We start from the raw sequence: 12,009 nt of genomic DNA on the forward strand, positions 1-12,009 counted from the left end.
CCTTTACAACATTCACTTTTTTGCCTTTTAAACTCTTACTTCGAGGTTCAACTCAAACGTTCACTTTCTCAGAGTAACTGTCCCTGTTCTAGACTAAGAAAAATATTCTTGTATACTTTAACACCACATTTCCCCCCTTTAACAAAACTCATGATACTTAAATCCTTAGTCAATGGATGTCTTCACCAATACTTTACAAACCCTGAGGGCAGGAACCATTACTCCCATTCACCATTGCCTAGACCTAAGCAGGTAAGAACTCAGTAAGTATAAGTTGGACTAACTACATGCGACAGTTTTAAACACAGAAATCAAGATACTTTAGGATGAGCAAACTGGTCTCTGAGAAAGTTCCCCTCCTAACTACCTAAAATAAGGAGAGTAATCAAAACATCCAACTCTGTCATTTCATTTTCTAATATACGACTGGATATACATCGCATTTTTACTTTCATAAATAAAAATATATTTAATAGTTTCACCATTCAAAAATAAAACATTTTGTAATAAAAACTTACCAAAATGTTTTTCTTATGTCGTTTTTCCTTTATATGTTTATGAGCTCCCTGGATATTTTCAATGTGAATTAAGCAAAGTTTGCATAGATACCGACAATTGGTATATTCTGGTGAGCGCTGAAAAGTTAAAAAATGTAATTTTTTAAGAAAACAAGTACATTTTTTACCATATATTTTTACTATACTATATAAGAAAAAGTAAGTATTGAAGGAATAATTTGTAAATATAAGAAAAAGTAAGCATTGAAGGAATAAATTTGTAATAAACAAGTCAGGACTTATATACCCAAGAGAAAATTGTTCAACAGTAATCACAGGCAATAATATACTAATCTCAAACAATATCATGAAAATGCTAAATTGATACTTATTTAATAGAGTCTTTAGGACCCAAGTTAAATAAGAAAGGCAGTTTCATTACTAAGTCTTATTCCAATGCTGCCCCCAAAACTGGTTTTGAAATTTCAGTCTTTTTAACTACTATACAAAAGACAGAATCCACCCTCAACTAGGGGATATAAAAGAATGAACTGTAAATATAGGAGACAATTCCAAAAGATGAGTTCCAAAAACACTCCAATCACAATTTCATGGGAATAAATGGATAACCTCTTGAAGTTATTACTCTAAAGAACCAATTCTGACACATGGAAAGTATTAGTCATAGTACTCTAGTCATACTTCACATATATGAGTATATTCTTTAAATAATAAAAAGCTTAATAATTCCAAAGTGCCTGTGATGTGCCAGGTACCTCCCTGCGTGCTTCACATACAATGCGACATTTTTTTTTAACCCTTAATCGAGGATATGCTTATTGATTTTAGAGAGAGGAAGGGAGTAAGAAACATCGATATGAGAGAGAAACATCTATCAGCTGCCTCCTCCACACGTCCTAACAAGGAATTGAATCTGCAACCTATGTATGTGCCCTGACTGGGGATCAAACCCACAAATTTTTGGTGTAGTGGATGACACTCCCACCAACTGAGCCATCCAACCAGGGCTACAACCTGACATTCTAATTCCTCTAATAATCTAATTACATAGGCACTAGCTTCATTTTATAGATGTGAAAACAAAAGTTCAAACAGCTTGCAACTTTCACAAGGATACAACATTAAGTGGGAGATGCTGAATTTAAATTTATGCATGCCAGAACCCAAAGCTAACTCTCTACCCGTAAGATTATGCAATGAAGTTACGAAACATTCAATACTTGAATTTTAAAATAGTTTCTAGCAATACTTTATTTTTACCTCAGATTAATCTTCAAAGGACTACAACTCTTGAGAAAAAGATTCCCTCATTACAGAATATTACATACAAGGTCTGTCTAGAAAAAGTCCAACCATTGTTAATATAGTGAGAATGGTTTGCACAACATCGATGTAAGCTGGCAGCCAAGGAGGGTGGTCTGGAATGCACATGCATAAAGTCACAACTTCACTGTACTAGTCACTGGGGACAGTAGATGCCACTGAATGAGCATGTATACTGAGTGGCTGTTGCATTCAAAGTGACTGAGCGAGTAAAGCAATGAATTTGCATCAAATTTTGTGTTAAGCTTGAACATCCCTCTGCAGAAACTACGATATGGCCCTAAAGAAAGAATCTGCCTAGTTATGTTTGAAAAATTGCAAATAAGCTAGCGTGACAAGGTAATGGGGGACAGATCTCATGGCCCCTAGTGGGAAGGCATTAAAGGTTTCTTAATAAATAATTATAAGATCTAAATAATACTTTAAAGGAATGATTTGTCTTCTATATTAAGAACAGAAGCAGAAAGAACTTATTTGTCATTATGAGCACACAGCAATAATCCAGAAGAGCGATAATGTTGGCTTAGTTCAAGTTTAAGAGTGGTGGACAAGGTAGGAAGGGTTGGATTCAAGAGTTGAAAGTATAAAAAGAAAATACCTAAATCCATGAATATTGACAAGGTAACTAAGGGAGTCATGTGTCACTCATCATATGAATTTTTCAACTGTAAAATGTCAGCAGACAAGAACATAACTAGATTCCATTAATAAGAAGAGTTTAGTAGAAATTGAATGGTGAGTCAGCAGGCCTAGGATGAAATCTCAAATGACCTTGGATAGAATTCTAACACTGCAGTCTGCTTCTTTACAGGTCCTTGAAATAATAAAAATTGCCCTACCAGGTAAAATAATTCAATTCCACAACAGCCAATCTTTATTTAGTGCTTACTACATACCAGGCATTGTGCCAAGAAATTCACTTGTATTATTTTATTTAATCCTCGTAACAGCCCATTATTTTCATCAATTCCATTTTAATGATGATGAAACTGAGATTTAAATAATTTATCCAAGTTTATTTATTCAGTAAGTAACAGAGCTAGACCCAGTGATTCCAAAATCCATACACTTAACCACTAAGAAACTACCTTTAATTACTGACAAAAAGATATCAGAAAGGGATTACAGACATCTCTGCTGGTATTGGCACACTGATTTTATACCGTTACTGTTTAAATTCAACAACAAATAAAATGTTTCCATGCTTCTAAGCTTTTCTTTCAGGCCACACCATTCCTTCTTACTACCATCAAATATCCATTCCACCCCAACTTATTCCTTCTTCCAAGAACTGATCTTTCCTACTTCATATCCCATCTTCCCATCCAGTCCCCCACTTACTTTTCTTTTGACAAGTTTCACATTTCCTTTACTCATCCTATATAATTTACCTATACCATCTTTGTCCCCTCATCTGGTCAACTCCTAGTCATTCCTGCATTCCCTAATTGCTGCCTCTACACTCCAACTCAAGTTGGTCATTTCTTTGTCCAAGATCCCATTTTCAAACAATACTGTTACTTTTACTACTATTATAGTTTGCTTACAAGTCTTCCTCTAATCACTAAACTACTAGAAGAACAGTATCATGTTTTTAGAAATGCAACGCATACTCCATTTCAACTTTTTATCACTGTATCATGGCACACAAAAGGCACTCAATGTTTATCTTGACAATGCAGATCCAGAATAGCTACTAATTCCAGGCTTAGGAAAGAGAAAGTGAGAAGACAGAACTAAGTAAAACAACAAACTGCAAAATAAAAAAAAGAATTCTAACTAGGATCTTATTAGACTAGCTGCACAACCCAAGCTCTCTCCTACATTATGGGCCTCTACTCTTTGATATTCCTTCCTATTTTCATAGGGTGACTACTCTGTCATAAGTTCTATTAATAATCCAGGATTGCCTTCTTCAAGTTAGCTATGACCTCATTTTTCTAGACTATACAAAATCAGACCATTTCTTTCCTTTATTATTTATCAAAAATGATGATCAATTATTTCCTTGGCTGCATACTCACAAATATCCCAAGTATCTATTTGTGAACAGAGTAACTTATTATTCATTCCGTCAATACCTAGCAGTATTTTTATTAAGGCTAGGAAGGTGTATTTCTAGGTTAAAAAATTATTTAGTGCTCAAGAACAAGATATCAATGGCTAGAACAGTTCCTAACACATAGCTGTTCAGTAAATATTGGAGGAAAAAAGGGGTTAAAAAAAAGAGATAAAGGAAAGAGATAAAAGCAAGGAAGGGAAGAAGTCTAGAACATCATGAATTATTTTCTAATTCATTCTTGTCACTCTAAATGAACTGTTAATTTCTAATGGGCAGAAACTATGCCATTTTCACCAATAAATTCCCAATGCCTACCTCATTACCTAGAACATAACAAGGACTCAGTATCTATTTGATGATAAAATAAATTAACAATCAGCAAACTTCTTCCATAGAGACAAAGTAATATTTTGATAAATATTTTATGCTCTGGTAAATAGTACATATTTCATGTTTTGTGGGCCATATATTCCTTATAGCAACTACTCAACTCAATTTTGCCATGATAGCACAAATCAGCCATAGGTAATATGTAAACAAATAGGGATGGCTATGTTCCAATAAAAATCTGTTTACAAAAACAACAGAATACGTGCATTTAACAATTTAAAAAAAAAAGCCCAATAAAAAAAATTTAAGAGGACAGGCCATATAGTTCATCAACCTCTGGGATAAACAAATGAAGTCAGGCTCACAGGTGTAAGGATTTGCTAAACAAAGGGAGGGAAGAGAGAAAAGAGAGAAAGAAGAAAGGAAAGAGGCAAGTACAAAAAGATGAACGTTATCTTTGCCTGAGGAATAGAAGAAAAATTTTAAAAGCTGTACTTTGGAAAGAAAGGTTATGAAACATGTATTTTCCTCCAAATAACTAAAACAACATAGTATACTTTTTCAAGTCGAAAGATGTGATCTCTTTCTAAGCGTTCTTCTGCTTGTTTCAAGCCTAGCCTCTGCTCAGGTGTCAAGGTAGATTCATCTATCACAGTGGCATTTTCTAAATAGTCCATCTCTGAAGAATTCTCTTTATTAGATTCATCATTCTTCATTTTACCTAGAAAAGGAAGCATTCACTTAGTTACCATCATCAGAATTGGTACATTTAACAAAATGTAATGAAAAACAAACATTCAATTTATACAGAGAGAAAATATTCTTTCCTTGGTTGTGTAAGTTGGCAACGCTATATAAAATTTAAGTAAGAGATATACATGGTATCAAAATTCACAAAGAAAAATCTACTACATGGGTCAAATGCCTATCTTGTTCTTACAACCTATCTATCAAAAGAGACAAATATGCCTGAGACTAGCTATACAAGGCTAACATAACATAACCATCTTGTGGAATCTCTGAAGTAAATATGATAAAAAGCTCCTTTAAGTCCCAAGGATTACTCACTGAACTAAAGTCACTTTAGTAACTTTATCACTACACACCAAGAGCTAAAAGAACATACATACCCCAGACCACAAACCCACACCAGGGTCCTCCTTCTTTGCTTTCACTGAACTCATGGATATCTCTACCACATCAATATTTTTTCTTAGCCTCCTAACTAGATTGTAATCTCTTTAAGGCATAGACTATGTGCTTTCATCTTTGCATTTGCAGCACCTAGCAATAGGTACCTGGCATACAGTAGGTTCTACCATCAGTGTGATTTTTTATATACAAAAATGAATCATGTTATTCTCTTGCTTAAAAATACTGAAGAGGCTTCCTCAAAGAGTTCAGAATAGAATTTAAACTCTCTAGCGTATTACACACACAGTCCTTACCCTCTTAAAGGCAGTAAATGGAATACAGTAATTCCAAGTTATACTAAGTGCTATAAGGGAAAAAGAAAGTAACTGAGAGGAAGGCCAACTTTAGATATGGGAGTCAGGAAAGGTGTATCTGAAATTTTAAGCTAAGACCTCAAGAAAGAGAGCTATGTTGTCTATATTTCTAAACTTACATCCTATTCTAACACCTGACACTCTATTCATACCAAATGTGCTGGAATGGATCTCAGCTACTTCAATTTTCAATGCCTTTACATATGTTGTTCACTCTACCATCAAGGCCCTCTCCACTTAAACTCATAATGTTTACCTCTCCTGCATATCTACTATCTCATATGTGCACAGTAATGAAATTTATATTCATTTATCTATCTCCTATATTGGATGATATGAACTCCTTGATGTCAGTGACTAGGTCTTATTTAACTCTGTACCTTCAGAATTTAATACAATGCCTAGACCAGAGGATGACACTTAATAGAAGTGTGTTGAAGAAATTAATTTGGATATATCTAAAAGCACATCTAAAAGTAAATGCTCATAGATAATCAGCAAATCTTTCTACTCTTCCCTTCAAAGCCAGCTACATGCCATCAGTAAGAACTCTGATGGTCAATTCTACCTTTTGATAGCACTAATTTTCTGAACAAAGAAGAAACAGTGTGCCTATGGAGATGACTGTCTCATAGCACAAAAGCAAAGAATAGGAAGGAACACTCATATAAAGATGTTATACAAAGGATTTAAACATTTTAAGTGTCACTGAGTTAGCTAAGTGTTTCTTAAATTATTGTCAGGGGAACAATGATGCCCCATGAGCAATTTGCAGCTGTGTTCTAATATTTGGAAAAATAATTTAGTTTTTTAGTTATAATTTTATGATGGAAATGCATCTTCCTTCTTATTTCAAGAAGGTGAAATCCTTCTTATTTCAAGAATTCATGGAAAAAGACAGCATCAAGGCAATAATATAATAATCTACCCTTCTCTGTATGTATAAGTTGCACTGCATGACAATAATTTGTAGAACACTTAGCTAACCCAGTGACACTTCTAATGTTTGAATTCTGTTTATAGCATCTTTATGAAAGAGTTTGCCTTTCTAGTCTCTGCTTTTGTGGTAGAAAACACATCACTACCAGGGGCACAAGAGCAAATCCTGCAATATTATAATTTCTATCAATATAAAGAATTAGAGAAAAGTACCTTTCTTTAAAAATTAAATAAGATTACTTAATTTCCTGAAATCAACATCAAAATGAAGTAACATCAGGCAGAATGTCTCAAACTTTGTTTCACAGAACACTAGTTCCTTAAAATGTTAATATTCCCACAAGAGTTGAAATCAGGTATTCAAACAAAAACTTGCACATGAATGTTTATAGCAACACTATTCACAGCAGTCAAAGGTGGAAACAACCCAAATACCCATCCCTAAATAAATGAATAAACAAAATTTGACATATCTATACAATGGAGTATCGTTCAGGCTGCCATAACAAAATACCACAGATTGGGTGACTTCAACAACAGAAATTTGTTTTCTCACAGTTCTGGAGACAGGAAAGTCAAGATCAAGGTTCCATGAGGATTGGTGTCTAATGAGAGCTCTCTCCTTGGACTGTGTACAGCCACCTCACATGACCTTTCCTTGGTGCATGCACTGAGAAAGATCTTCCTCTTCCTCTTCTTATACAGCCTCCAATCCCATGGGCTTAGGACCCCAACCTTTATGACCTCATTTAATCTTAACCTAATGCTCTTAAATCCACATACAATCACACTGGGAGTTAGGAATGCAACACAGGAATTTTGAGGGGACACAATGCAGTCTATAGCATCAGCATTAAAAATGAAAGAAGTACTGATAAATACTACATAAATGAACCTTGAAAACCTGATGTTTAATGAAGAAAGCCAGATACCAAAAAAACACATATTTTATGATTCCATTGCTATAAAACATCTAGAAAAGAAAATACATAGGAACAAAAAGCCAATTAGTGGTTGTCTGAGGCTGGGATAAATAGGAAATGGATTTCCTTTTGGGGTGATGAAAAAGTTCTGCAATCAAACAGTAGTGATTGTTATACAACACTATAAAGGTACTTAATGGCACTGAACTGTACCTTTAAAATGATTAAAATGGTAAATCTTATATGTATTTAACAAAATCTTGTACGTATCTAACAAAAAAAAGTTAGGAAAAAATGTTAAGAATTACATATGATTCAGCAATTCGACTCCAACATATGTATCAAAGAAGAATGAAAATGTATGAGTACATCCACACAGAAACTTTTAAACCAATATTCATGGCAGCATTACTGATAATAGCCAAATGGTGGAAACAATTCAAATATCTACCAACTGATGAAAGGATAAACAAAATATGATGTAGCTATATAATGAAATTTTATTCAGCAATAAAAAGAAATGATGTATTGATATATGTATGTTACAACACAGATGTATTTTTGTTTTAAATCAGAATTAAAGTACTCAAAAGGATAATATTTATAAACAATTAATGAATCTCAAGAGAAAATTCCCAGATGAAAATGAACTTTACACCAATAACTGTCAAGTAAATTGCAACAGTGTCCAAATCAATCTCTGGTTCCAGTCTTGTTCGTGAATTTGCTGCACCGTAGCCAAAAAAAAATACATATCTGATAACAACACTACCTAAAACTCTTCAATGCCTTCTCAAAACACTCACAGTAAAGTTCCAAATGTTTATAATGTCCTTTACTCTCCAATTCTTGTGTACTTTTCAGTAGCTTTTTCTTGCCACTTTCCCTCTCAATTGCCTGTTCTAGTCATACTGAACCTCAGTCATACCTGCAGTCTCATATTTATATTATGCATTTTTTTCAACCCAAAGTCTAAAGCCGTCAATTAAATCATGTGCATTCTCAAGTTTTTGACATAACTAAATTACCACTTTATCTGTATCACCCCCATTTAACTAAAAGCTTTCTTGAGGTCTGGGGCTTTGAGGTTTTGTTTGGTTTTGGTTTTCCCTTGTAAACACATGCTTAACATATAATAAAAACTCAACACATGTTTGATGAATGAATAAGCACTATATTACCAGGACCATTTAGAAAGAGTATGGGGTGGGAAGGAGAAAAGGGGAAAGAGTCAGTATGCTGACTATACTGGCTACAAGAGCCACTAAATTTATATCTATTTGCCCAGGCTTTTTACCCACGATAAGAAATGTTGTTTCCTAACTTAAAGAACCACATTATTTATGTCCTTCTGAATTACAAAGTGGTTAAAATAAAACTGGGGATAAGTTAAAATGTTAATATAGGAAAATCCCTCCAAAACAAGTGACTTGTAGGATAATCTAATTTGTACTTACTCAAATCATCTGATATGTCTTCAATTCCTGAAGCACTATCATCAGAATCACCAGTATTATCTGTAGACGTTTGTTGCTTCTGAGATTGTGGTGAGTTTTCCAGAGTAGATCTTTCTCCCTCTACAACATCAATATTCACTTTGTCCAGAGAAGTCAAGGAGCTTGGAATTCTTTTCCCAATCTGTTGTAACTCTGGCTGTCTGATGTTTTCTTTCAACAGTAAACTGGGCACCTTCTTTGCTTCTGCTGGTGAACTGGGAACCTTTTCTGATTTCATCTGAGAACTAGGTGCTTTTTCTGCTTTCTTCTGTGGATTAAGTGTCTTTTCTGCTATCACTGCCTGTGAACTGGGTGCCTTTTCTGTTTTCACTGGTGAATTATGTGACTTTGGCAACTTTTCTGCTTTTGCCTGTAAATTGGATGCCTTTTCTACTTTAGCCAGTGAAACAGGTAACTTTTCTGCTCTGACAGGTGAATTAGGTGACTTTTTTGCTTTGCAATGACTTTGATCTCGAAGGACTAACCCCAAGTCTTTAGGTCCTGGAACACTGGCAGCATTTACTTTACATGATTTAACTTCTGTTTTTTCTATACAAATATCATTTTGCTTATTTTTTTTACTACTATTCCTACTTGGAGAGCTGGTCCCAATTTCTTTTATGGATTTATCATTTCTGGCTTTCAAAGTTTGATTAGTTATAACTTTAACCGTTTTGCTTTCTTCAGATAGAGCCCAAGCATTCTTCTTTGGTTCATGATTTTCATTTTTAGAGGTCTTAGACTCTTCCATTATTTGAAAACCTGTTTCTTTCCAATTGTTGTATCGTAATATAGCAGACCTCCAGTAGTTTGAATTGCTTCAAGTCCAGTTTATGCAAGAACTATTGAATTAAAAAAAAAATCTGTTAATTAAAATGCAAAAGTCATTTTTTTAAGTTAGTCAGACATAAACAAACTTAAAATTTGTTCTCAAAACCAAAGAAAATAGAAAAAAATGTTTAAACTCTGAAAACTATTATGAGAAAGAATTAAAGCCCACTTAGTAAGTAACAGCCAAATGCTCATAAAGAAGGTTCTACTGTAATTATGGCAGTATGTCATCAAAACAAAAGAATACTGAAGTAAAATGTCTTATATTACTCAATAAGAATTTCAACCAAAAGGAAAATAATTGTGATGTACCACAATTAACATAAAAGGAAGAAAATACAATAATTCCAATCTAGCCCTGGCTGGTGCAGCTCAGTGGATTGAGTGCTGGACTTCGAAGCAAAGGGTCGCCAGTTCGATTTCCAGTCAGGGCACATGCCTGGGTTGCAGGCCAGGCCCCCAGTAGGGGACACATAAGAGGCAACCACACATTGATGTTTCTCTCTTGTCTTCGATCTTGCTCTCATGACTTTGCTATTAAACACTACCTATTTATATCACTAACTTTCCAATTTGACTCTCTAAATATGTAGACACAATTCAACCTATTTTTTGCCCCTTTGAAGTACAAAGGACTTTAAATAAATTCCTCTGAGGTTAAAAAAATTTAAAACAAGAGAAACCCAGAGTTAAAAATTGATAGTAAAACTTTGTATGATATTATAATGATGGATACATGTCAGTACACATTTGCCAAAATGCATAGAATGTACTCCACTTAAGAATGAAACCAATGTAAACTACAGACTTTGGGTAATGATGTGTTAATGTAGGTTCCTGGCTGTAACAAATGTACTACTGTGCTGCAGGAATGCTGATAGTGGGGGAGACTATAATGTGGTAAAGAAGGCAGTATATGAGCACTCTGTTCTTTCTGAACTTTCTGTTCAATTTTGCTGGGAAACTAAAACTGCTCTAAAAAATGTCTTTAAAAAGGTGATAGTAAGAATACATTAAACTCAGAACTCATTTTGTCCTTAAATATAATAGTAACAATTATGCACTTACCAGAGAGCATAAACTATAAGCAAATTAAAATACAGCATTTTGTTAAATCAGTCCAGTATTGGAAATACCTTGTATACTATACTATACTGAAAACAGAGTTTGTTTGGTTTTTTCTTTTGCTGTTCACACTGCCCTGTAATGCCTTAAATTCAGACCTATGCCTCAAACAAAGATTAACAATATTAGTAAAAATTAGAATCAGCAAAAGCAAACTCCATGTGTAGCACCTTTAATTTTACTTGGTTAATTAATTAAATTATGTATTTGGGTAGAACACCTCTAATATTATAACTACATTATACAAACACAAAAATATTACCAAAAATAAAAAAATCAGAACACAAATAATTTACTGCCAACTACCTGTATTTATGTCAAAGCATATGTAAATACAAATTTAAAGTATTCAATGGAAAAAACAGTCTTTTCATCAAATAGCGCTTGGAAAACTGGCTACCCACTTCAAAAAATGAAGATGAACCTTGATTTCACACCAGTTACAAAAATTAACTCAAAATGGATCAAATGAATCAAAGTTTACAATTAGTAAAACATTAATTGTATAAGCAAATGACTGGAAAAACTCAAATGACCACCAACAGCAAACTGGTAGCAAAAACTATAAAATATATTACTATGCAGCTGTAAAATAGAATGAGAAAGTCTCTCTTCTGCTATGGAGTGAAGATAAAAATATAGCATTAAAGTGAAAAACAGTAATATACCATATTTTGCCATGTATAATGCCTTCCTATATATAATGCACACCCACATTTTTATGCACATTATAAACAGATTATATCCATGATATGTAATCATTATATCCATGTATAATGCTCACCCTTATTTTTCCCTTAAAAATTTGGGTAAAAGAGTGCACATTATACACAGCAAAATACAGGACAAAGCAGGATACTTTATGTTAATTTTGTATAAGGCAGACATGACAATATATACTTATATTTTCACAAATGGGAAGATAAAAACAAAAGGATCAAAGACCTAAGTTTA

General features: G+C 33.7%; 1 protein-coding gene across 8 annotated transcripts in view; it reads right to left on the bottom strand.

The window, feature by feature from the left end:
* TUT4 (terminal uridylyl transferase 4) overlaps nucleotides 1-12,009 on the bottom strand; it is an 85,310-nt gene that overhangs the window by 59,722 nt on the left and 13,579 nt on the right. For all 8 annotated transcript variants that reach the window (XM_054573139.1, XM_054573131.1, XM_054573122.1 and 5 more), the window contains exons 2-4: nucleotides 9,061-9,941; nucleotides 4,791-4,954; nucleotides 519-635 (exon numbers count right to left, since the gene is read on the bottom strand). In XM_054573139.1, the coding sequence (XP_054429114.1) occupies nucleotides 519-635; nucleotides 4,791-4,954; nucleotides 9,061-9,850 (1,071 nt within the window). In that variant the 5' untranslated portion in view covers nucleotides 9,851-9,941. The remainder of the gene's footprint in view (nucleotides 1-518; nucleotides 636-4,790; nucleotides 4,955-9,060; nucleotides 9,942-12,009) is intronic.

This window comes from Pteronotus mesoamericanus, unplaced genomic scaffold, assembly GCF_021234165.1.
Source record: "Pteronotus mesoamericanus isolate MK-2021 breed Mesoamerican mustached bat unplaced genomic scaffold, CSHL_Meso_final contig_105, whole genome shotgun sequence".
Classification (NCBI taxonomy): Eukaryota; Metazoa; Chordata; class Mammalia; order Chiroptera; family Mormoopidae; genus Pteronotus; species Pteronotus mesoamericanus.